This window comes from Embiotoca jacksoni, unplaced genomic scaffold (assembly GCF_022577435.1).
Source record: "Embiotoca jacksoni isolate LCO1_2020_lvr unplaced genomic scaffold, fEmbJac1.0.p SCAF_17, whole genome shotgun sequence".
Lineage (NCBI taxonomy): Eukaryota > Metazoa > Chordata > Actinopteri > Embiotocidae > Embiotoca > Embiotoca jacksoni.
The window spans coordinates 10,879,039-10,905,354 of record NW_027185307.1 but is presented as its reverse complement, the minus strand read 5'-3'; the positions used below and the strand labels follow the sequence as shown (position 1 = coordinate 10,905,354).

At 43.8% G+C, this 26,316-nt stretch overlaps 2 protein-coding genes across 2 annotated transcripts; one reads left to right on the top strand and one right to left on the bottom strand.

The window, feature by feature from the left end:
• Positions 1-2,029: 2,029 nt before the first annotated feature.
• On the bottom strand, positions 2,030-4,515 carry foxh1 (forkhead box H1). The gene is made up of 3 exons (XM_069151146.1): positions 4,225-4,515; positions 3,245-3,349; positions 2,030-3,001 (listed from the first exon to the last, which is right to left on the bottom strand). Exons 1-3 carry the CDS (start codon positions 4,513-4,515, stop codon positions 2,030-2,032), a joined length of 1,368 nt encoding a protein of 455 aa, XP_069007247.1.
• A 3,976-nt stretch (positions 4,516-8,491) lies between these two features.
• ppp1r16a (protein phosphatase 1, regulatory subunit 16A) lies at positions 8,492-25,836 on the top strand. Its single transcript, XM_069151588.1, has 12 exons — positions 8,492-8,587; positions 17,610-18,789; positions 19,460-19,530; positions 21,261-21,406; positions 21,772-21,875; positions 22,001-22,125; positions 22,453-22,578; positions 22,659-22,734; positions 22,896-23,025; positions 23,143-23,305; positions 23,415-23,938; positions 24,463-25,836. The coding sequence occupies exons 2-12, from the start codon at positions 18,543-18,545 to the stop codon at positions 24,464-24,466; spliced, it is 1,716 nt and encodes a 571-aa protein (XP_069007689.1). The 5' UTR covers positions 8,492-8,587; positions 17,610-18,542; the 3' UTR covers positions 24,467-25,836.
• The last annotated feature ends 480 nt before the right edge of the window (positions 25,837-26,316 follow it).

Below are 26,316 nucleotides of genomic sequence, written 5' to 3'. Positions count from 1 at the left end.
AAAAAGAAAGCAATACATTAAATTAAGTACTTTCTAAATTTTTAATTTACTTTATACTTACACTTTTAGATTTGCTAGTTACTTTACAGATTTTACCTAAAAACCCTAAGATGAACGAATGAAAAAGAACACATTGTAGATTACACTACACGGCAAAATATAGATTTGTCAAAAATGAGCGCCACCTTTTCCAACAGTAAAATTCTACTCGCGCATTGATTTAATGTAATTTATGAAATAAATAAAGTTATTTTAATTTAGTTCTTTATATATTAGGCACCAAATGACTACAGAGCCCAGATCATGATTAATAAGGTAGACCATTTAGGAGTTTTTACATTATATTGTAAGTTTCTCTGTCTCTTCTGATGTAACTGCTTCAGCTCTTCTTCCTATTTGGCTGCCATGAGTTTGAACTTTTTATTTATCAAAATAAAAAATGTTACCCAGACTGCAAAGCACTTAAATAAGTCTTAAATTATAAAATGACAGAAATATGGTCAGTTTTTTTTTTTTTTTGACAGAGCAAAGATTCTTAGAAGACAATGGTCCGGATCTAAACTGCCCACATAAAAGAGTGGCAGCATGTTAGTTAAACTGTGCTCAGACGCTAGAGAAATTAGTTTTAAAGACAGAAGATCAAGCAAATGAACCAGTCAGGTCCAAACAAACTAAGCTACAACGTAAGACTAGAGAATACAATAGAATCCGTCACGTACATGTGAAGTTGTTAAAGATGATTTTGCAATTGCGACTTACTTAATTGCCACATACAACACTGAGCAGCACCGTTTAAATCAACAGCATTTTATTACAAACATGGTTAAACTACATAACTTTCTTTGGATACTTCAGCTTCTGAGTTGACTTATTTCAAGTCAGTACACAAATCTTTAAGAACACAGGAAAATGAAAAAACATGGTCATAGGTAGAGACATTCATTAACAAGTTCCTTTGGAAGAAGATCATAATGAAGCATTAAATTAGTGCAAATAACCACGAGTGCAAAGTCAATCCTGGTAAATCGTCTCCAGTGTCCTGAGAAGCTGTTAACTTCTCAGACACACAGAGAATCATGCATACTGGTGCGCAGATGGAAGAAAAGTGAGCTGAGGTGTTGGACAGTGTGTGGGATTATTCAGTTTTCTCTCCAGTTAAGAGTAACAGAAAACATTAAGTAAAGAAGGCCAATAAGAGTATCCCTAAGACCAACGCAAACAGCCCAGACTTTCTGAAATTTAAGACAATAAAAAACATTAATGACTGTGTTAAAGTATATTAACAACCAAAGACACTGAAAAATAGCTGAAGTGTGTATATACACAATGATCTGTGTGCACTAACACACCCCCACTAATGTCCATGGCGCTACGATAAAATGGAATTTGATACTTAAGCTCCAGTTTACTGTATGTGCCATTTGGGTGGCACGGTGGTGCAGTGGTTAGCATTGTCACCTCACAGCAAAAAGGTTCCGGGTTCAAATCCGGTCCTGGGCCTTTCTGTGCGGAGTTTGCATGTTCTCCCTGTGCTTGCGTGGGTTCTCTCCGGGTTCTCCGGCTTCCTCCCATCATCCAAAAACATGCACGTCAGGTTATCTGGCGCCGCGCTAGTGGCAGCCTGTTGCAGCAGCTCCCCCCTGAGAGCCCCCCTGCTGTCGTGAAGAAATTTCCCCTCGGGGATTAATAAAGTGGAAAAAAAAAAAAAAAAATTACAATCGTCACAGCTGGTTTTTGAAATACAATACATTCAGCAGTCACAATAGGTAGAAAACAGTGCAAACAAGACTGGCAGTGCAAAAAGCGTGTCGTGGTACATACTCAATTTAATTGGAAGACGGCAGTAGATACTTGTGTTATGTAGTGGTTTGAGGTACTTTTTGCTTCAATGAAACTATGTAATACTCAACAGACAACATTTCTTTTTAAAGATCTTGACCTGAGAAAATAAAACATTGTCGAGCAGGTTTCAATTAGACCTCCCACCATGTGTCACAGTGGTTTTAGTATCCGTGCCCGTTTGAGTGAGTCAGTACTGATGGTACCTGTTTGGAGGAACCCTGTTCTGCAGGGCGTACGGACTCTGCGGTTGACAATGTGAATGAGAGGTCTGACCGGCCGGCACTAGAGCATCAAACACGCTCTTGTTTGGAGGCACAGATTGCAACATGTTGTCCAGGTCCATGATGAGGGGAGGGGGTTGAACTGAAACTCGCCTGCTGGGGAGGATAGGCCAGTAGGTATGGCCTAAGAAGTGACCAGGCACCACAGGAGAGCTACTGTAGCTGTAAAGGGGTATTTCACTGTGCAGCGACATTAGAGGACCTCCACTGAACCGCATGCTGGATGGCGCGATGGTATTAGGGGGAGCATATTTAGCATACGAGGTAGGGAGCTCCCAAGGAAGGGCAACACTCTCCTGTCTGGCTGATTTCTGCTGTGGCTGCCTGTAGTTCTCACAATCACCTGAACTTGCCTCACCATCAGGATGAGAGTGCTTTTTAGACCTGGCCACTCCTTTCCATTCCTCATCAGAGGAAGGGGGAGACAAGGAGGGCAGGCTTGCAGAGCTGCCTGAGGCACTACGGGCAGAGGAGGCAAAGCAAGGTTGTGGACCCGGTGAGGGCCGAGTGCGCTCCACCTCACCATAGCAGTCCCGAGTCGTCACCCCTGCCTCTCTGGAGGCACTGGTTGGCCGCAGGCTGTGTAGCAGAGAGTCGATGGCGAAGGAAGAGTCCAGCTTGGGTTGGAACAAGTCCTCCCGTGGTGGGGAGGGGTTCACGGGGAGCACCAGGGGGAGGGAGTTCACAGGATCTGGGGGCTGCTCTAATTCAGGGTTTTGTCCCTGCAAGATGTAGGGAGCCAGGTCCTGGGCAAAGATGGTCTCATCCTGACGCGACACGGCCGTATTCTGCCTCTTGAGAAGCTCCAGAGGAATCCTGCTCAGGTCAACCGCCCAGAAATTACCTTTGCCCTGGGGTTTGATGGGGTCTTTCAACACCTAAAGATGGAGGAAGGTTGCACAGGGATGAGTGCCTGTCTTGACAACCTAGTTAGTTAGCCGGGACTGACCCGGTTTCACAATTAACCATCACAATAACAGCTGAGGAAAGATTTAAAAAAAAAAAAAAAAAAAATGTTCTAGGCTTCAATCCAAAGACCCTAATATTGTTATTCTGACAATACTTGTACCTCAACACAAGTTGAGGGTTTTGCCAAATAAATACTCTTTCAACATACAAACCTTAACAAAGCAGTTGTAAGAGGAGAGGTTGTGTCGCACTGAATCCCGCCAGCCTTTGTAATTTCCTTCAAAAAAAGGAAAGAGGGTGCTGATCTCCTTGAGGATCTGGAAAAACAAAACAAATATCAGTATGGTTGTTTGATGCACCAGGAACAGAGGATAATGCATCTCTTCTCAGTTTAAAAAAAAGAATAAGGCGATGTGGATCTTATATTAAGTGAATATAGGAATTAAAGTGCTACAGGCAGTTTCTTTATGTTAACAGTATACACTCCCCATCAGGCCCAATGAAGCGTGATTTTAGCATGTACTGTATATCTTATCACTGCTCCTGATACAGATCAGTGTCTGGTTTCACTGCAGTGCCACCTTATCAAAGCAAACCAAGAATGGTACCAGGAGTAGCCACTCAAGTGTCACAAATAGGTGGCTGTTTCGTGTCACCTTATGAACTGTAAAATATCTGCTCTCTTGCTTGCTTTCGATACAACTCAGAAAACGGCAGTTCTCTTCAGATAAGTAAATAAGTAGGGCGGCGCAGTGGTTAGCACTGTCACCTCACAGCAAAAAGGTTCCGGGTTCGAATCCGGTCCTGGGCCTTTCTGTGCGGAGTTTGCATGTTCTCCCTGTGCTTGCGTGGGTTCTCTCCGGGTTCTCCGGCTTCCTCCCATCATCCAAAAACATGCACCTCAGGTCAGGTTACCTGGCGCCGCGCTAGTGGCAGCCTGTTGCAGCAGCTCCCCCCTGAGAGCCCCCCTGCTGTCGTGAAGAAATTTCCCCTCGGGGATTAATAAAGTGAAAAAAAAATAAAAAAAATTCAACCATCATTTCTAATGGAATTATTTCTCCCAATTAAGTTCTGAGGAAGTAAAGTGACGATCATCAGCAGCATCATGCGTAAAACCCATCATGCCCGTAGGCTTTACCACATAACCTAAAGTGTGCATTCAAACACAGGAACAAAATAATGTAATAATTACCTCAGATAATGTTAGTTTCTTCTCTGTGGACCTTTGGATGACCATAGCGATCATTGCGAGATAGGAGTACGGTGGTTTTGGGTACCGCTTGTAGTTTTTTTTCTTCCCACCGGTGGCTTTGCTTTTCTCCAGCGTGTCCTGGTTTATAATGTCCTGTTCGGGGTGGTCATTTTGAGCGTTCGGGTATGATAAGCCAGGTGATGTGGCCCTTTCCGTGAACTCCGTGGCACTGCAGATGTGTTCGGGGCGCTCCGAGGGCTTCTCCAAACGCGGCAGCTGCTTAAGACTCATCAGAGCCGGGAACTGAGGCTGACGTTGGGCTGCTGAGCTACACGCTACGTTGCTGAGAAGAAAACTTTGCTGCTCCTTTATATGGAAGTCAAGTTGATGTGAGTGATGTTCTGGCTGTACCAGGAGGCTCTGCTGCGGCCAATGCTTTGTCATTCTGATAAACCAGGGGGAGAAGATCGCCCTGCACGTTCGGACAGGAGCACCCAGAAGGGGGAAGGGAGGTCAAAGAGTTGGTCCTTAACTTCTGGCAGACTGCTGGCTCCAGGCTGGCTCTATTTGAAGAGCAAACAATTAACAGTTTCATGTAAATCCCGCTGCGTAATCGAGGGGAGAATGACGCGATATCTAAAAAGAGAATGACCGATCGCCCTGGGGGGCTGAGGTGGGTTTGAGAACGAAGAGGGGAGTGAGAAGGACATTAAACCTGTAAATGAACTGTATGATAATATCAACAAGAATAGAAAAGAATGCGGGAATTCTACAACTACTTTGGAAACGATGTTTAAAAGATTTGCGCACCACAGGCTTTGGAAAGTGGCCCAACTATTTAACTTAAACAACAATGTTTAGGTTTGGAAAATCCTGATCTTCACTTGTTTTCTCTAGCTTGTAAAAACTACTTTATTTAATTTGTATTTTTGGTGAGCAATATACATTAAAGAATGTCTACTATACAAACGTTGAAGGTGCCCGTTTCAATACTTTAGGAATATCCTATTTAATGTACTACATCAAACAAATTAGGCTCTAAATGACAGGAATCACTGGAAATATTTTGTTAATTCTAATTCACTAACTAAACGAAGGCCGGTTGCACAGGTTGTCATTGCAAAGAGCAAGTCGTGCTCATGCGAAAAACTCAAAAAGGCCATTTAATTTCCAGAATAAATAAATTACGGTTGCTCATTAAATGCAGGAATATGTTGTTGCATTGTACTCTGAGAACAGCAGTGGGGGGTGATTTGCACAGTAGGGTCTCCCTGGGAAGATGCAAGGCGCCGTTCAGCTGGTGAAAGAATACGTTTCTGGAATGAATGTCTTTTGTTGACGTTAACGTCGTGCTAATGCGCAAACTCTTGTTTCCCAGCAAGACAGTGAAAACAAGTTGGATTAGAAGGAACCCCATTGACTAGAGGCTTCTTTATTCCAAAGAATCTGTTTAGCGTGTGAGGAAATTCAGGGGCCATTCAATACCATTTGTGTTTATTTTTTGGCGTTTACGAGCTGCTAAGTGTTGTAGTTGTGTTGAATATTCACACCTTAAACATGAGCGCTCATGCTCTCCACAGTTGATGTTGGAAACCGCCTCTAAGCTCTAAAAAATTTTTTTTACCAGTCCACCCAATAATTAACAAAAATGTTTATATTGTATAACAAGGTGCAAACTTTGACGGGGCAGTTAAGTGTTAATTTAATCGGCCTTTACAACACTAACGACATATTACATGTGATAAGATAATGGCACTAACTCCGATTTAAAGCTCATGGCACCGGAGAGTTACAGAAATAAAAGAGGTGGAAAGAAGTCAGTTTTGGGAACAACTCAAGCTGAGTTCCCATCCTGCTTTGAAGCTGCCTAACCAACAATTAGGTGACGATTAACTTGCACTTTGTTGCGTATGATATGTCTGGCCTCCATTGCAAATGCACTGCGCCTTTTTACAATAGGCTATATGTGGACGACAAACCCGACCTTTAGCTTTCTATTTCCAATTAAAAGGACAAATTGTGTGGTATTTTTTTTTTTTTTTTTTTTAATCATGTGATGTCTTGCAACATAAGCCCTGGTTAGCAGGTAATAATACCCCTGTGTGGAAAAACTCACCACACGAATCTGCTGCTTTTGCAGATTTGTCAGTAATACACAAAATGTTTGAACTTGTTTTCCAGGTCAGATGGCATTCCTACTCCTCCTTCACCCACCTACTGCAATTTGCATCTGTTTTTCTTCTCTGATCCTCACCCTTTATTTATTCTGGAAAGTCTATCCCCCTCTAGTGGTTTCACTCACAACTCAACGAGAAGCAGCTGATTTCCCCAAATACAAAATGTGACAGCTCTCTAAAACGCAGCCTCTCCGTGAGCCCTTAAAAAAAAAAAAAAAAAAAAAAAAATATTATTATTTGTGAGCTTGTACAGGGAAACCCCTCAGCCATCACGTTTAAGTCCTGTATTTACATACACTCTCATAGTAAAGTGCTCAGTGCCTTTAACACACTGATTTGAATGCAAACTTTCTATTTAGCTCTTCCTGTCTGCTTGAGTGGGTTAATAGGTTTTGCCTGGATTAGTGAGCCATCCATAAGAAGAATGGAAAACGACATGAATAGGACAACATGGCTGTTCACGCTGCCCGATCGTGTCTAAACAAATCCTCTCTAAGATGTCCTGCGATGCATCCTGATAGAGAGAAAGGAGGAATAAAGGTTGGCTTTTTGTGACAGAGGAAGTGAAAGACCATTAATGAAAAGACTGGTTTATGTAGCATTACTTTTTCCTGTGTTTTACTAGAATGATTTACACCAATACCTTTGTACTGGGTCTTGAACTTTTGTCTGTAACATTAAGAGACATTTGTCAATGGGATACAACTTGAGGAAAGTGACGAAACATGGTTTTTATTTATTTATTGTACCAGAAATGATAATAATAGCTCATGCTTTCAAGCTGTTTCTTTGCGTCTCTGCAGAGTATCACCACCGTGTTGGTTGGCTGGGTCACCGCCGGGGTCAGCAGATCACAGGGTCATCGCCGTCTATCTGGTTTTAAGAATTAGCGGCTGATTCTGATGCTGTTTGGAGCGTCTTGTGGTGATTTAGCTTGAAATAATTTTGCCTAATTGATATCTAATTATGGGACTGCATGTGTTCAGGCTTGTGCAGTACAGATAATAATTAGTGGAGCACACACACCCTAACAGTTTGTTGTGAGGAGACTGCAGTGCATTTATATTTGTCAAACCTCCAAGATCTGAGAGACACACACACACACACACACACACACAGGCGGATGTACAAACACAAACACACCCTTTATGTTTGGCTTAATAAAGAAGGCTTCTACACTGTGGTATGTCACACCTACTTTTTTTTTTTTATACGGTTGGCGTGCTGTCTGTGTGCACTTACCTTTAAAACTAAGAACATCAGTCAGTACTTTTATTGAATATTACAGTGCAAAATGTATATTGATCTGATTGCTATAAATTTTTGCAACAGGTAGCACAACAGGTTCAAAGTCTTTTAAGGGTAACTTTCACAAACCTCACTTTATAAGAAGATAAGCCACAAGAGCCACAGTTATGCTCCAAAGCTTTGGAACACATTACCTGTAGATATCAGGGAAGCTGTTTAAATCAACATTTTTTAAAAGAAAGCTTAAAACATATCTCTTTCCTTAAGCCATTAAATAGCCACACTCTTGCACTTGCCTGCACTTTCACTGCTACACCTTCAAAATTAATTTTGCTTTATTCTACATTTATCACATTTTAATATGTTTTATTTTCCTTTATATTTGTTTTATGTGAAGGACCGTATGCTTGCTGTAAACCACTTTGAGCGGCATTTCTTGTATGAAAGGTGCTACACAAATACAATATATTATTATTATTATTGCATTTCAAAACATCTCTTAACTGTATAAGTTGCTGGTTATATATATATATATATATATAACATATCACTCCAGTCATCCTGTGCTTAGTTTTATTTCCGTGAGTTTGATCATTCCTTGAACGTATTTTAATATGTCACGTTATTGTATATTATGTGCAAAAAAAAAAAAAAAAAAAAGTGTTGAAATTAAGCTGACCCACCATAGACTATAGGAAGTAGTAAATGAGTGAGTTTATTGAACTGTCCCTCCACCTCCTCCTCCTCCTCCGGTGGACTCTGCCGCCCTCTAGCGGAGCCGCTCTGCGGGGAGGAGAGGGCGCCGGGCCGGTTGTTATGGTGAAGCATTTCCCCAGAGGGCTGGCCGGAGCCCGGAGCTCTGCAGCAGCTGATTCAGTTTCACAGCCGCCGCAGACCCCGGCGCAAGCAGCAGCTCCCGCTGACGGGCAGCTCGACAGGTAAGATGTCACCTCGATTGTTTTTTTTCCCACAACAACTTCCCCGTCGCCGGTGGGTTTTTTTTTTTTTTTTTGGATGTCGTCCCGTAACCGTGAAGACAAAAAGTTGTCGGTGAAGATCGACGACGTGACGCTGCGGCTCTCCGGGTGTCGTGAAGCTAACCTGGGGCTAACGTTAGCCGCTCAACAGGTGTGCTCTTCTGTTCTTCTTCTTTCTTTTTATTTTTTTTTTATTTTTTTTATAACGAGTACGAGTTACCGGGGTTGGGATAAACTCACATTGATCCCGGGTTTGCCGCGAATGAAGCCGGGAGACTTAAAACGAGCTGCTCGCGAGTTACCTGTCGGATTAAACACCTGTTGGAGGACCGCTAGGCAGGTTAGCTCATCGGCGTCCTTCACGGTACAACGGCTTACTCGGTTTGAGTGGTGCTGGTGAACCTTATTATTATTATTATATTTATTCAGCGGCTGCACCAAACTTGTCAGAGGGAATAAACCGAGGCTATTTCTCGCTGAACTTTTTTTATTTTTTTATTTTTTTAACAGGCAATAATATATCAAAGCGTCGGTGATGGGGCAACGTGCAAACCTGTAAACCTGCCTGGCGCATTTATATTACATCCTGCAGGTCATAGTTCAGTCTCCTAGAAGCAGAATGCATTGATTTACAGTGTAAACGGATTGGACGAGATGATTAAAAAAAATAAATAAATAAAAACGTCACGTAAGTGCCTTGTGCAACAATATCCATAGAGTTTAATCTGCAGCTCTTGCAGGGTTATTGTTCCTGTGTTGGGGGGTTTGTACAGTTCATCGTGTGGGCTGCTTGTGCCAACAACCACTAAGCACCTTGTATAGAGAGCTGAAACGCTTTTTGATTGATCTGGTAGACGTGAATTTGCAAAAGTGAACAACAAAAATCGATTGATTGTGAAAATACTGAGTAATAATCTCGTTCTTGTTGGTTAGTTTGCCGTCGGGGTTGATTTCAGTCTGTCAGCTAACTGACTATTTGTCTTGAGACATCACTGACTCATTCACCTAAGCACACTTCCAGACATTTATTCTTGTCCAAACGAGCCCTGCCGGTCTTGCTTTCAAGTGTCTCTTCCCCCCCCACGCGTGGTCACAGTACTTCGTACAGCAGCCTTTCCTCCGGATGTACGGTCAAATGTTTGGGAGTAAATCGTAGAAAGTTAGATTTCACTTCAACACTGACTTTGTGACCCTGTAAGGAGACATATCGGCTTCGTTGTGTACATCATTAGTTATTAACTGAACAATCACTTTAGTTGATACCTTCCATCGACAAAGTACCTGAACCACGTGTGCGGCTCGTTATAAAGATTTATTTTTTTTGTGGTAGTAATCCTAACATATGATTTTCTTTACAAAATAATTCCTATAAGCCAGAAGATTGGAGCCGATTTGACTCCGTGACGTTCCTTCTCTTGTTCCTTGAGCTCCCTCTCGTTCGCCATCCCGTCTGGTGTGTTTTAAATGTGAGACCCCGCACTTCACCCTGCGGACACCGTTTAAACCTTCTTTATTCCTGTGGTTTCGCTCCACCTCTGCACATGCAACCTCTGTTCCTGCTTCGCTTGGTCGGAGCAGGCGAGCTTGTTTGTTTCTTCCTCATCCTTCCTCCTCCTCCCTTACATTCTTTCCTCCACATCCTTCTGCCCTCTCACTCCATTTCCTGTCCCCCCCCCCCTACCCACCCCAGACAAAGCAGTGACACTTTGTGTGTTTGTCTCCATCATACATCCACCACCCTCCCCCACTCCAAGGTCTCTCGCTCTCTCCCTTCTTGGCTGCTTGACAGAATTAGAGATTTCTGAGTGATTATATGGAGCAACTCAAACCTTTACACATGACAGGGCTTATTGTAGATCCTCCTCCCTCCTTCTGTGGTCGTCACTCTGTCCTTTCTTCAAGGATTACAGTTGTTTCCAATAGCGCTGTCAACTAACGCACAGATAATGTTCTGGAGACCGCAGTGACGTCTTCAAATGTCTTGTTTTGTCTGATCTGCAGTTCATAAGCTGAAGTTTATTATGATTTAAAGACACAAAAAAAAAAACAACCAGCCAAACTACTTGTTAATACATTTTCTGTTGATGAGCTGTTCAGTTAATCAACAAACTATGTCCAGCTCGGTACCGGACAAAAACAACCTTTCAGAGTGTTTGGCAGGCAGTTTAGGTCACTTGGCAGTGTTTACAGATTGCAGGCGGGATCGTTCCCGAATCATCAAGCCGCGTCGACTCAGCATTGTTTGTTTGAATGAGTGGGCCGGGACTGTCCCGCGTATAACACCAAATACCCCACTGGGCTACTGGTTGTACACAACAGCTGTCTGGTGTTGTTTCATAATGACGAATGGAGCAGGAAACACCGCGCGCGGCCAGATTTGAGGCCGAGTTTTCTGCTGTTCAGTCACAGGCTGTTATACTAAGGTACCACCCACCTGATGAATCTATGAGCTCCAGTGTTTGTGTGTATTCATAGTACTCTATTCATTCCAGCTGTTGAAAGAGAGTTTATGTTCCTCAGCAGCTGTAGACAGCCCTTCCTGTTCGGTCAGGAAGTGGAAAAAAAAAAAAAAAAGTCAGAGGGCTACAATTGTCAGATTGACGCAGGGACATTTTTTTTCCAACGACATCAAATATTAGTCATATTTTGAACGCGAGAGTTTGTAGAATAGCTGTGATCTCAACTCGTCCTTCCCCGTCTGTCTGGCCTCAGCCTGACTCAGAGGATCACACGGCTCTTGCACCGTCTCGTCACCAACAAATTCCCCCATTCGCCACTTCTGCAAGGGGCTTAATTTATAAAAGGCAAAAATAACCCAGTAATGAAATGCTCGCTCGCATCCACTGAAAGGAGACCACACGCTCTCTTATGGGCTGTAAGAAGGCTGTGAATTAAAGTCAAAGCCGAAAGACAAAGACATAAATGAGGTAAGATCATAGCATCACAAAGAGATCAATAATTATTGATATTTTTTTTTCTTCCCCCATTCATTATTAATTGGATTTAATTACGTACACTTAAAGTGGGTTTTGATAGCTTTACGTGTGGGTGTGCGAATATTTGTGGTTCAGTTAGTTTGGTTACAATTAGGGGTGTAAGAAAATATTGATACGTATGATTAAAGTAATAAAGTGGTTTGTGATGCTGTGTTGTTTCTAGAGCTCAGTATTGATTTTTAATCAGTAGTTTACATCCAACGATTTGTCAGAAAGTGGTTTGTTTTTGTTGAGTTTGAACCCCCCCGACTGCTACATAGTCGTGTTGACAGCCCAAAAAAAAAAAAAATATATATATATATTTTTTAAGCCAAAAGTGACCATATTTGGACGAGCTGGAGAGGAGCGAGGGTGGATGGGATTCTTACATCTGACTGAGAAGCCAGGGACACTGCGCCCGTCCCACTTACACCTGAAGCCCTGAAAAATGTATTGACTTTGTGTTTCATGATAAGTTGACACTTTTGCATTGAGAGTGATTTGGAACCAGAGGATTTTTGGAGTCACTCCCTTGTGGCCATCAGTGGTAATGCACTTTACGTCACTGTCCCATATTGGCTTCACTTTTCAGACTACGTCTATTTTTATATAGTCTATGCTTCCACTGCAATTTATAAATGGAAACGGAGAAGAATGGCCGTGATAGGGTGCATCGCTAACGTTTATATTATGACACTTTGCCTAAAATTCGATTTTTTTTTTTTTTTTTTTTTTTTTTCAAATCACAATATTGCTTACAGTATTGCGATACACCCCTGTATCATGATACGTAGCGTGTTGTCAGATTCTTGCCAATACACAGTCCTAACGATAATGAACACTTCGTTGGTGTAGACATTGGTATTTTTGTCTTGTGTGACAGTTTTCTTCCTATTGGTTGATTTATTTATTTATTTTTGTTCCGGAAAATACCAGCTTTAGATTGACGTCAAAGCATGATGTTCAAAATATTGTTTAAATTGTTGTTATTTGCCCAGATAGGCAACACAGTAGTCCCCAGTGGCATCTAGTTCACTGCTGGTGAAGATAGGCTGATTAGTGACTGAGCTGCTCGTCTGTCAGCAGCCTCATGCTGTGAAAGTCCTGAACACTTTGTTCTCCCCCCCCCCCCCCCCCTTTTTTTTTTTTTTTTTTTTTTTTTTTTTTTTCTCACCACACCTCAGCTTTTAGTTTGTTTGGTTACATCCCAATGATGAACCTAAACGAAACTGTCCAGGAGGCTACATTCCCCCACTTTGAGGCTCTAAAGCATACACTGATCTGAAAGGCTATAGTTAAGGGAGAGTAAAATAAAATAATTTAAAAGAAAAAAGAGAACCCTGCACACTCTTGACTTTCTGCTGAGTATTGGTTTACACTACACAGACCGGATCCAGAGGAGGGAGGAGCGGTGACTGATCTACACATGTACAAGACTCCTGTTCTCAGGGTTCATGTGTACCAACAAGCTACCAGGATACTCGCAGCCTTTCTCCCGGGTACTTCTTAGCTTAACTCAACATCACTACCAAGTTTTGCACATTTATTTATCTATTTAAGGTGATGCCTAATTACTGTGGAGCCCGTACTCGCCTCATTTCTATAATGACGACATAATCATGATAGAATTGTCTGTGCACCTTCAGTCCGGTTTTTACAATAACCTGACCAGAGAGCATGCACGTCCTGGCAACTGACTCCTTTCATCCGTTCTCTTAGACGGCCGCATTTGCAAGGACGCGGTGTGTTTTATTTATTAGCCTTTGATCGAGACCCTTCAGAAAGCATTATTATCTACTTTCAGGTTGGAAACGCTTGGATAATATTTTAGTGATTTTTATTTGACAGATGTGTAAGATGTCAAGACCTGACGGTTATGTTTAGCTGGATCTGTGGTCTTAGCGGGAGATGATGCCTTTCACGTTTGTGTCCCTGGATTAGCCGCGTTCAACGGTAAACATCATGGTGTCTGAGCTTCTACCTCGGCTCCGTTCGCCCTAATACCTCATGCTGATTGGCTTTGGCGAAATCGGAGTTCTCCGGCTCGCTCTTGCAGAGACGTGGAGTGTGTGTTGGTGTCTATAATTGAGATCACCTGCGTGTTGCTGCGCGTCCAAGTCGGTTTATGTTTAAGTGTCTCGCCACAACGTTTCTATACCTTTCGCATCTCCCATTATGCCTGCCCAATGACTCTTTCCACCTGTCGAACTCGTGACCCGTATTCTGCGAAGCGCATGACTTGTCTAATGTACCAGCATATCAGCAGGTGTTATCTACCTGAGCTGGCAACACACCGTCAGTTAGGTCTGCTGTGGTCCGTTAACAAACACTTAAGGCTGGATTCCACCGCGGCTGATCGCTGCCACTCTAGACGACGCTTGTGATTCCGCCAGATGCACCGCAGCGCGTCTCAAAACGTGTCCCGCGAGCAGCTCGGGCGCTCCGCTTCGCTAAAAAAAAAAAAATATGCGACGTGTCTTATTAGATTAGCATTTCGAGGGAGGAAACGACGTAGAGAATCCACAATATCCGCCATAAAACACCCTGCGCACGCTCCTGATCGCACGTCACATCACACCAACATCCGTCTCCCCGCTCTTTCAACCAGGAGAAGAAACGTGTTCTCCTCCTTCTAACAGGATATCGCATATATACACGTATTGCATATTTGAGCGATAGTAATTATGAGGATGAATATTTTTTTTAATAACTAAAACTGTGGAGAGGGAGGCTGCGGCTCAGACGGTAGAGTGGGTCGAACACTAATCAGAAGGTTGGTGGTTCGATCCCCAGCTCCTCCCGTCCACACGCCCGAGTGTCCCTGAGCAAGACGCCGAACCCCAAGTTGCTCCCGATGGTGAACCATTGGTGTGCGAATGCGCTCCTGATGGGGGCACCTTGCACGGTGATCTGTCTCATTAGTGGGTGAATGGGAAAAACCATGCAAAAGCGCTTTGAGACCGAAAGGTGATAAAGCGCTATACAAGTACAGACCATTTACCAAAACACTTTTGGCTGTTGGCTCGGTAGGAAATAACATCAAGAAACACAAAACAGACAAAAAAACAAAACAAAAAAAAGAAACCATTAAATGTTTCTTCACTAGATGCTCCAAAAAAATCAAATCAAATGACCAAACTAGTCAATAAAGTGAGGCAGTCATGCTTTGCTGCCGGCACAATCACCAGGTTAAGAGTCGGTTGCTTGCTGTGGGGTCATTACCCGTTATCAGGCAGAAGCTGTAAGTTGTTAATGACGTTTAGTCGCTCCTGAGAGACTTTACTGTGAAGGTTGTTTGAGGGATGATGTGTGGATAAAGGTGTTGTTGTTTAAAAAAGGAAAACCTATTCCTGTGGTTGTAACTCTTAATCACACGGACAGATGGATGAAGAGTTACTTTATTAATCCCGCGAGCGGAAATCTTTTCGCTACAGCAGCATTTGTGGATACAGGCTAAAACAATAAAAATAACAGAGAAAATGTGAAATGTAAAAATGCACAATACATACTGTAAAATAGAATAATATTAAATGAATCTAACTTGACAATAGTGCAAAGATTTAAACAAACAACAACAAAAAAGCTGTCCAGAAAATGTTTTTGGTTGGAGTCCTTTAAAATATTCTTTCTCAAATTTGCTTTCAATGTAGCTCAGAGATGAATTTACTTGAAAATAAAATGTCCTCTCACCAACCGAAGCTTCGCATTATTGTCCTGGCCTCATGGAAGACTAAAAAGTCTGGTATCCAACCAAAACAGTAGTATTAACTTTGCTCTGACATCCATCAAAAGCCCTAAAATAAGTTTCGGTTTCACAATTCCTGGATTTCAAAGTATTGAAGTGTTGCGTGTCTGCGCAGCACATTGTCATCCTGTAATTACACTCAGGTATACAATGCAAGAGGCGCAACACAAAGTAGTAGCAGGCCGGCACAAGCTCCAGTTGTCAGGTGAGGCCGTATTATCTGGCTGGAGGTGGAAACACAGTCAACCGGTTTTATTGTCATGCACGCAGCGGTAACAGAAAAATAGAGGGAGACAAAAGGAACTCATTTATTGTCTGCTCAGTCAGAAGGACACACTTTACTCCGCCAGCTGCTTTAAACGTTATTGTGATTTCTTTTTTTTCTAGTGAGGTTATTTAGGCCACAAAAATCTTATTAATTTCTAGCTGCCTTCATTAGAACATTTCCATTGAAGTCGGCCTTCATGTTCACATTGCTAGATAATATTATTAATCTAAATCATGGAACCGCAGGACTTCATGCATGAAATTCATGCCCCTGCTGTCATCTAATTAAAACTGACAGAGTATTTAATGAATGCCTGTTTGTTGTGTCTGTTCGGGAAACAGGCTTTCAATAATAATTATTGATGTACCGATGTACAAAAGCACGTGCAGAGAAAGAGAGAGATTAACGGGCTGTGTTGTAACATGCAAATAGTCCAATATGTCTTTTTTTTGTTTGTTTTATGTCTGAGCCTGTTTAAACGTTTTGCGTCAGTGCATTTAAATACTTGGCTAAATAAGAAGTATTTTACTAGAAATATCTGATGTCAGCATCACATAACAACATATCAGTCAAACGATTCCAATATATAGAAAAGAGTTGCATGTTAAAAAAAAAAAAAAAAATGGTTTAACACACAACTATTGTTTGAAATTGCGATCTTTATTCCACTGGTCTTTCAGGTGCTGTTGGGAATTAACCCACTAATACAGCGGTTATGTTCCTGCCGGGATTTCCTCCGTTTCTCCAATCCGTTCTCCCTTAAAGCCCCTTAAAATGCCACAGGACATGTTCCCCTTTTCGTTCGTCGATTGTGCCGGAAAACGCTGACCGACATCGGACTGGGTCACAAACTTTTGACATGAACGTGGATTTTGAGTGTGGCGGATCTTCCCTGCCGGAGGATGACGTGCTGAAAGGAGTTGGCCCGAAGGATCTTTCGTCACGTTAAGACGTGCGCTTAACATTCGCGTCTCGCGTTCATTTGCGCGTTGTTTGAAGAACTGGTCCATGTAGCGGCCTGCTGATTTACGGGACAGTGCGAGGTTATTACCGCGGTCGAAGGAAATCCTTACATTGTAGCTTGTGACAAACGGTTAGAGGTCAGGTATACTAAAAATAGTGTTCGCAGCAAAGGAGCAAACCACAGATGTCTGACTATTCCCAAAGCAAGAACTATTAGACCCCAATGGAAACGATGCTACGGCTCCATATTCTGAATAACTTAATGCACATAGGCCCTTTTTTTAATTTTTTATTTATAGCTATCTATAGTAACAAATGACATCATTTGTGGTTAATACAGCTGGTGAAACAAAACCAGTTGGAGCCTTTAACTTGTTATCTCAATGAGATGAAAGTCTTAAGAGGAGCTGCCGCCTCCAATGACTCTCCGCTCACCTGTTTAACTGTCGAATCAGCTGATTTCTGAAGCGCTGTGGTCGACCCACCTGCTCAGGAGTTGGCCGCCTGCTGCGGTGGCGCCGTGGCCTCCTGTCTCTCCAGTCACTCTCTCTATCTCGCTGAGTGCCTCCAGTTGACCTTCCTCTCAGCGCTCACAGGCCCAACGCTTTATGAATAATATATGACTAGCCTGGAAAGAGCCGAGTGTCTGCGAGCCGCGTTACCCGGCCTGGACGTCAACGCGAGGCGACGAGGGCGATCTCGCCGGCCGAGGCTTGCCGGGGTGGGGAGCCGCTGAACCGCTTTTCCACAACAGCCCCCCCGCTCAGTCCGACGCCGCGGGTACCCCGACGCCAGCGCGGTGTGCGTTGGGCTTGCGGGGCGTGTCAATCATTAATGAAAAGCGTCCCACCGTCTCCGGTTTCCTCCGGGTAGAGGAGTGGGAGAGGAGGGAGTCGGGGGAAGGAGCTCAAGGGTTAAAGATAAAAGGATTAGGAGAGCAGCATTCTTACTTTATACTGTAACACAGCACTCACAGTTTCTCCCCCCCCGCACCCCTCTCCCCTCTTTCTCCCTCTTTCTCCCTCCCCACAGACAGACAGAGACGGCAGTGTCGCTGAGGAACAGGTCATTGACACCTTCACACCCGCCTGTCTTCTTCTGAAGATCGACCAAAAAGTGCGCCGGCAGCGACGAGATCTTCTCCGTTCACCGCCAATGGCTGTTTGGATTCCGTGACTGTCTGCACTCACTGGAGAACGCCTCGTCTCCATCCTGCACATTTCCCTTTTTTATTGTCATTGAACGTCTTGTTTGTTCCTCTACCACGTGGATTTATGGTTCGCTACCGCCTATGGATTCTCAAATATTTACCCGTCTGTTGGATCTAAATCTCGGACACATTCACCACCGATATGGATTAGAGGCTAAGACAGAGAATCGAACCAGGTAGAGTAGTTTGACTCTGTCTTTCGAGCTCTACTTTTTTTTTTTTTTTTCCCTTTCTGTCTCTTCCTCCCCCCCCCACCAAGTGGATCTTTGGCCAAGTCAGCCACAGTTAATATGGATGGGAGGACTGACAGCTTGGATTGTTCTATTTTGGACACCTTTCTTCCGCCATTTTACGTCGGCACCATAAGGATTTTTCTATGAAAGATGGGAGAGAGAGACGTAGTAATAATTTGTGTTTGCTTACTTCTGAAATCATGGAGATATCAGTCACCTGATTGTACAAGATAGTTTCTTTTGCTTTCCTTATACTTTTGGACATTTTTGGCTGTTTCATTTTTTTTTTTTTTTCTTCATGAAAAGCAATTTTTACAGATAAACAGCAGCATCTTTTCTGCGTTCTCCCACACGGCCGTAATGCAGGCCTGTTTGGCCTGACGGTAGAGTCTACGTTTAAGGGGCATAAGGGAGGGCACAAGTGAGAAATTTTGGAAGCTTGAAATTCTGAAAGGATTTAAGTGAAGCAACCGACAATTTAGTCGCAGAGCCATCGCATCAGGTGATAAGAGTCGTCGTGGCATGGCAGCAGATCACGGCGAGCTGCTGGCTGAGATGGCGACGGTCGGGCGTCTTAGTGCCACAGAGCGCCTCAAGCATGCCCAGAAGCGCCGCACTCAGCAGCTGAAGTCCTGGGCACAGATGGAAAAGGATACGGTGCGAGGGTCGAGGGCCAAAGCCGATAAGAAGAAGGCGCGCACCCCCAAAGTGACATTCCCCGACACCGTCACCCTGCTCGATGCCACCGCCCGCAACGACCTGGATGAGGGTAGGTGGAAACGCACGCGCGCGCTCGCCTCTTTTCCTTTTATTTAACGAACGGCTTCAACAACACCATTCACCAGAAAAAGAATAAGCCGGTCAACTATGATGCGTTTCTGAACAGTCACGACAGGACGACGAGTGATTTTTAGACCCTCCCGTAGACCGCTCAAAACCCAGGAAACGTAAAAGGAGTCCCACAAAAGTCCAGGTCTCGGACACTGGTGTGTCGTGTTGACTTTTTATTGGCTTGTCCTGAGACGTGAGCGCTGGTGGTACCGTGCACCGTAAAACCAATAAAGGAAGTGATATATGCATAATTTAAACCGAATACGTCACGGATTAATTGTAATGGGTCAGGCATTTTGTTTTCGAGGGCTTATCAGCGGCAGGTTCGAGGCTAATTATAGCAGCAAATCTTTTCATCGTTCGAGTTCATTGTTATTCTACACGCGCACACGCACACGCACACACACACACACACACACACACACACACACACACACACACACCAACTCATTGTGTCTTATCCCTATTTTAGGCAGACAGGTTTGTGCCACGTGTTGTAACATTGATATGCAAAGGACTATGCCCAGGTGGTCACTCATGATACTGTGTGTGTGTGTGTGTGTGTGTGTGCGCGTGTGTGCGTGCGTGTGCGCTTGTGCTTTTTCTAGTGAGGGTGCTGCTTAACAGCGGTGTCAGCCCAGATCTAGTCAACGAGGATGGACTGACGGCTCTACATCAGGTACACACTCACCTGTTTAAAGGTGTCACCAGTGCAGTGACAAATTCCCATCTGTCAAAGGAATCGTATTTTTTTTTTTTTTTTTTTTTTAATTGGCCTTGTTTGAGGCTCATGTGTCACAATTATTACGTAATTGCCCGCAGTTACCTGAGCTGACTGCAATTATTTTGCATGATTGCTCGAATGGTTTCCATTCATATTTGTATAAACAGCTGCATGAAACTAACAGGAATGTCATATTTCCGTAATTGTTTCCGTTGAGGTTTGGCTGATGCTTTTTTAATGACGTCATCTTGCAGCATTTTCTTCTTCTCCTGCGATACATGAGCGGACGGTGAATGCCGCCACATTACATGGTTTATTATGCTCATTGGTACCCGTTACTGTCGGAGCTTCTTTTTTTTTTTTCACATTTCAGTAATTGACTTTGTAGAGTTCAGTTATTTATGTCGTATCTCCTTTGTGCAATTTTTATTTGCAAAAGCTTAAAAGACAAATAGAAATAGTTTTCATTTATATCTTCCCATGTCCAATGCTATGAATGATTTATTATTAAACTATGATTAGGCTTATACTATAACAGTGGCATAAAATGAACAGAAATAAACGATACAATTTTCATTTTCAATTGTTTACATGACACCTAATTGTCAACTAAAATGTCCTGATCACGAGAGCTTTACTTGATCCGTAGTCAGTGAAATAACTGCGGTAGATGGAGGTCGGCGCAGTGCAAGTTCACAGAAGCAAGGCAACATATAGCTGTGGATGGGGTTTGCAGAAAACACATTTCATCCACTTAAAATAACCGATATCAGCTCGCTATATTTAGAATATTTTCATTCTTTTTACCGCGGTGAAATGGTGAAAATCACAATGAAATTATTCATCGGTCATTCTGAAACGACGACGTCTGGAAATGCGATGGGTTCAGGCGGGGGAAGCAACTTTGATTAGGCTTTGATTAGGCTTATAACCTAAATTACCCCCCTCCCCACATTCTCACGACACGTCCCACGTCTGCCAGCTGTACGTGCGACTCGCAGTTTATAGGACAGACAGGATGACGCTCATTTTCACTTCCAGACTGGCCCTAAGGACGCGTAGGCGCAAGCTTTGACCTCACCACACACTACTCGCCTTTTATTTTGTCTGAACCGCTACTTATCTTGCGTTAGTTTACATAAAGACCGATTACTTCTCACTCTTTTAGTTGGCGGTTCGAAGAGTGAAGGCGACATTCCTTTTCTGCACGGTAACAGTCAGATTTAGAGGAAACCGTCTCCCAAGATTTTGTGAGTCAAGACCTGGAAGAGGCACATCTGAAAGCGAGTCTTTACAATTTAAAAGGGAATTATTTTCTCACCTTTTCTGTTTGCGTTCTGCGGGGTTTATTTCTCCTTAGAAGGTGACACATTCATATGCTGCTCGACACGCTGAGAGGAGTGTCTGTTAGCACAGAGAAGCCTTTATAAAAGCAGTCGACGCTCCTCTTCCACTTGGAAAACTTTCTGTTTACACAGCCGAAGGCTGAGCCGTGCATGCACGTTTTTTTTTGTGTTTTTTGTTTTTTTTCTCTCAAGCCGGTGTGTTTGTTGCAATAAATAATGATTCATATATAAATCTATTTCTGTTTATGCTTGTTTACCAACAGCATTTGTTTTCTGTGGCTGTTTGGTGCTCCGTCTGTAATTTGTACCCACATGTATCTGCATCTGCTCACTCCACAGTGTTGCATTGATGATTTTGTGGAGATAGTGCAGTGCCTGCTAGATGCTGGTGCCTGTGTGAATGCCTGTGACAGTGAGCTGTGGACACCGCTGCACGCCGCTGCCACCTGTGGACACACGGGGCTAGTGCAGCTCCTGATCCAAGCGTGAGTGAAGCCCGCGAAAAACTTCAAAACGTTGTTCTTTTTCGTTCTCGTTCTGTAGAAATTCTTCTCCCGTAGCCGAGGAATGACAAAGACTAGAACGTCATAAAACTGATTTGATTGCAAACCTTTGTCTCAACTGGGTCAGGATAAGTGTTACTTTGTCCTCGCAGTCAGGCGGGATGGGTATTACTTTCTCGACCGCAGCATAAACAATGCTCGGGGCCTTGTTGGGAAGAGAAACGTAGTTTACATAATGCAAATACGGCTGCAATTTGACTGTGAAAACAATTTGCTTTGTACATCAGGGTGTGTCACTCTAATCCAGATGTGTGTGTGTGTGTGTGCGTGCGTGTGTGTGTTTTCAGTGGGGCTGACCTGCTTGCTGTCAATGCGGATGGCAACATGCCCTATGACCTCTGTGAGGACGAGGCCACCCTCGAGCTGCTGGAGATGGTTATGGCCGAACAGGGTCCGTAACCCAAATCAAATCAAAACTATTATTGACACATTAGGAATGGTTGTAGTTTCATAAATAGCATTTCTGTGGCAGTCTTTCTTCATCGGTGTACTGAGAGGTGTCTTGGGTTGTGACAGGGATAACTCAGGACCGTATAGATGAATGCAGAGGGGCAAAAGAGACGACCATGCTGGCGGACGTCAAGGCTCTGGTTCAGGACGGAGCAGATTTAAACGCACAGGACAGTAACGGGGCGACGCTGGTGAGACGGAGGGACGCCTGCAGATGGGGACAATTTAAGAGGGAGATTTAAGCTGGCTTCACAGTGTGGTGTGATTGAGATGTTTCGGCTCAGAGAGTTTAACTCTGCACGTGATACCAGTGTGTTTTCAAAAATACAGAATATTTATTGAATAGCGCCAACCAATACTGTAACATTCAGCCAACTGTATAAGTGTATGGAGAAGGTTCAAATTGAGAAGTGGAAATTTACTTTTGTTTTATTTACTCTATTTGCCAAATTTTTTTAAAATATATTCTCTGGCTCACATGTCACTTTAATGTTTCTTCTGTGTTGGATTCTTCTCAGCTCCATATCGCATCTGCCAACGGCTACATGTCTGTGGCAGAGCTGTTACTAGAGAACACGGCTCAGTTGGAGGCGAAGGACTCCGATGGCTGGACGCCGCTACATGCCGCCTCCTGCTGGGGACAGGTTAGTACTGCAGTCACACCAAAGGAGCCCACGGCTTTTCTCAACTGTTCATTGATAGTGTTTGCGTTTTGTTTTCGTAGATCCAAGTGGTGGAACTGCTGGTGGCCCATGGAGCCAATCTGAACACAAAATCTATCCTGGAGGAGACACCTCTGGGTGAGACCAGAAAGTTGTTGTTTTTTTTTTATCCCAACAACATTTGCTTCGAGTGCAAAAGTTGGTTTTCGTAAAAAAAAAAAAAGAAACCTGTTTTTTGGAAATGTCTCTCAATAATATCTTCGAGAGACATTTAAGTTGTGTACCCTTTGCCCCTTCAGACGTATGTATGGATGAGGAGGTCAGAGCCAAACTGATGGACTTAAAGAACAAACATGACGCCATCATGAAGAGCCAGGACAGGCAGAAGGGAACACTGCAAAGACGAGCTTCGAGTACTGGAAGCAGAGGGTGAGGGGGGGAGCGAGGGGAAACCGGGGGGGGGGGGGTGCACGCACAGAATTAACTGTTTAGTCTTGTACTGCTTCCCTCTCTCTCTCTCTCTTTCTTTCTCTTACGACCACACAGTAAGGTGGTGCGCCGCGTCAGCGTGAACGAACGCTCCAGCCTGTACCGGCGGGAGCACCACAAAGAGGCCATGGTGTGGCAGGAGCGCGGCCGACAGCCTGAGCCACAGGACGAAGACGAGGACCGGCAAACTGATAACGAGCTGCACCAACAGGCCGCCATGGTGATCGAGCTCAGTTTTGTTTTTCCATCTCGCTCTTTGTGTCACATTATCAAAGAGCGCGCACCGATCGAAGGGCACATTTTGTTAAATGTTCCCGTTTGCGTTCCAGGTCGCCGGCGGCGCAGCGGCGACGTCACGTTTAGAGGACCTGGAGGCTGCGGACAGGAAAATCATGTCGAGCCTGGGGAATGGGGAGACCTCGGTTTCTCTGGCCTCCTCCGTGCCCGGAGAGCTGTGGAGTGGCGGCGGCCTCATGGAGCGCAGCGCCTCCTACCAGCTGGGCCCCGGAGCCGGGTACGCCGAGGGCGACGGGGCGGACAGTATGACCCGGGAGAAATCGCACCAGACCTTGGCTGACCTAAAACGACAGCGGGCGGCCGCTAAGCTCAACAAGTACCCGGCACCCACGCCACCCCTGCACCCTCCCTTGGAGGAGGAGCCCTCTGTTGCAGGAGTTGAGGGCACGACCACGCAGGCGCAGCCGGAGCTGCAACAGATGACCCCCGCCGCGGAGCAGGCGGTCTCCCCCAGCCAGGTGTACTTCACTCCCGCCAGCGGAGATCCTCCGCTGCTGAAACTTCGAGCCCCTGAGGAGGAGCAGTCCAACAATAAGGAGCCTTGCTGTGGACTCATGTAAATAGCCTCACACACTCAGACAAACACGCTGCCTACAGAGTACAGAGACTGGGCGTCGTTACACTCCAAAGTGGCAAAAACCCTTTCAAAACACGCGCGCTTTAAATGAATCGCAGAAGAATAGAAGTTTGGGCCACACGCCAACGATGGTTTGAGCTACACTTCAGTTCAAGTGAATTAAAGGGCAATCTATGTGCTTATTGCCCGCTTTGCCTATTTTTTTTTTTTTCCTTTGATAAACTTCCACACATTTCACACTGTAGGTTCTAGCATCTTATTTAAGAGCCACAATCTGTTTGACTTCAGGACTTAGAGGAGAACTACCTCTACTACTACTACTATCGCGATCCAAGATGCGCTCCAGTCGCTCTTTTAATTGGTCATTAAAGCTGCAGTGTGTACGATCCGTCGGCAGAAGTGGAATATGATATTCATAATTACGTTTTCATTGGTGTTATAATGACCAAAGGCAAAGAATCATTGTGTTTTGATTACATTAGAATCTTTTCATATCTACACAGGTAGCGGGGTCCTCTTCCACAGAGCACGCCATGTTAAACTGCCATGTTTCTGCAGTAGCCCGGGAACGGACAAAACAAGCACTGGCTCGACAGAGAGAGAGAGAGAGAGAGAGAGAGAGAGAGAGGGGGCAGCAAGATTTGAAGGCACATTAGATTTTCTCGCGCGCTCGGAAGAAGAGTGCGAAGAGAGCGGCGTCCATTCGGTGGCGATCTGCAACCTAACCACTAAACCACTCACACAGACAACAGTTCACATCTGGCCATGAGCATCCGTCCTGCGCGGTCAGGTCATAAGCGGTCAGCGATAAGTCCGGGTGTGCGGAGCCAGAACCTCCCAAATAGACGGCTTGAAATTCCAGGTGTGAAATTCCTCGTTAGAGCCGTGCACTTATTATGGGATCACCCGGGACGCGTGACGCCAGGGGTCAGCAGGCTCTTTATAATCAGCTGAAAGTTGAGTTATCCACATGAAGCAGAATCAAATAGAATTGCAGCTCATATATTTAAGAATGAAGTTCTGTTTTGTTTACTGAATGACTTCTATGAAAGGTACGTGATCCACATTTGCATATATTTACTTTATAAGCGAGATGTTTTGTTTTTTTTCTGATTGAAAGCTTGATGGTCCTGAAAGTTTCAGTATATACTACAGCTATTCTGAATTGACGTTATACAAAGACGGACTCTTTCCTCGCTTGAGTTTTATTTTTATTTTTTTTCTTTGACTGGAATGTAGTGAATCAGTTTCTTTTGTTACTTACCAATGCACAAAAAAAAAAAAAAAAAAAGCTTACATTTCAATATTGTAATGGTGCAATTTGTAAATGAAATGTTTTCTTTAACACGAGACGATCAATATTTAAATCAGCGGAAAATGTATTCAGCCCGTCATTATCACTACCAGATTCTATTTTTCAGTCGTCAGTATTTCTATTTTTCTACCCTCAGTACAAAATCACGTTATTTATTCTATCTGATGCTGAGAGACATTACTTCTACCATTTTTAAAGATAAATATAAATCTGTAAAGAAAAACTATCGTGAGGGCAAAATATGTTTGTGTCCAAAGAATTATCGAAGAGATTATATTTAGTTTTTGTTGTCAAACCAAGTAAACCCGTGACATGATTGTTTATCAAAGGTCGGCGCCTTCATCAGGTCGCTTATTTTAAATAGGTTAGCAACGCTCGCACGAAGGTCCCGCGTGCGCATTTGCTGAGCGGCGGGACGAAACGATCTCCCCGACGTGGACTTCAACTTGATGTACTGTCAGTGCACTCCGATTTCTGTATGGCATTTCAGTTTTGCAAGTGATTTTTACTGATCCCTGTTTAGAAAAAAAACTAAACATAAAACCATTATGTTTTCACAATGGATCTTTGTATTTTTTCATGCAAGTGCTCTTGTTTAACGTGCCTGGATATTATGACCGTTTATGTCTGTAAGTTATTCAGATCAGATGAAGGGTGTTCGTCATGAATCGCTGCATTGCAGCTTGCATTTTTAAGGTCGACTAAAAAAATTTTTTTTTAAAAAAACAACTTACAGACTGGTGTAGATTTAGACTATTTTTTTGGTAGCCAGGTCAGAGTCAGGTGGTCTCATGGTTAGAGGCAGAGACCGACCTTTAACCCTGGACTAACTGTTCTACCCCGCGTTCCAATATCCACACCACCATACTATTTAGGATGCCAAAAAAAGATTCAGTATGTCCCAATACTTAGTATGTTAAAAAAAAAAAAAAACGTAGGATGCCAAAAGTACCAGGATGTCCTACTACGTCCGGTCGTATTCGGCAGCATGCGGGCCAGCATGCTGCTCCAGCCGTTCTGACCCACAATCCTTTGCGCAGCG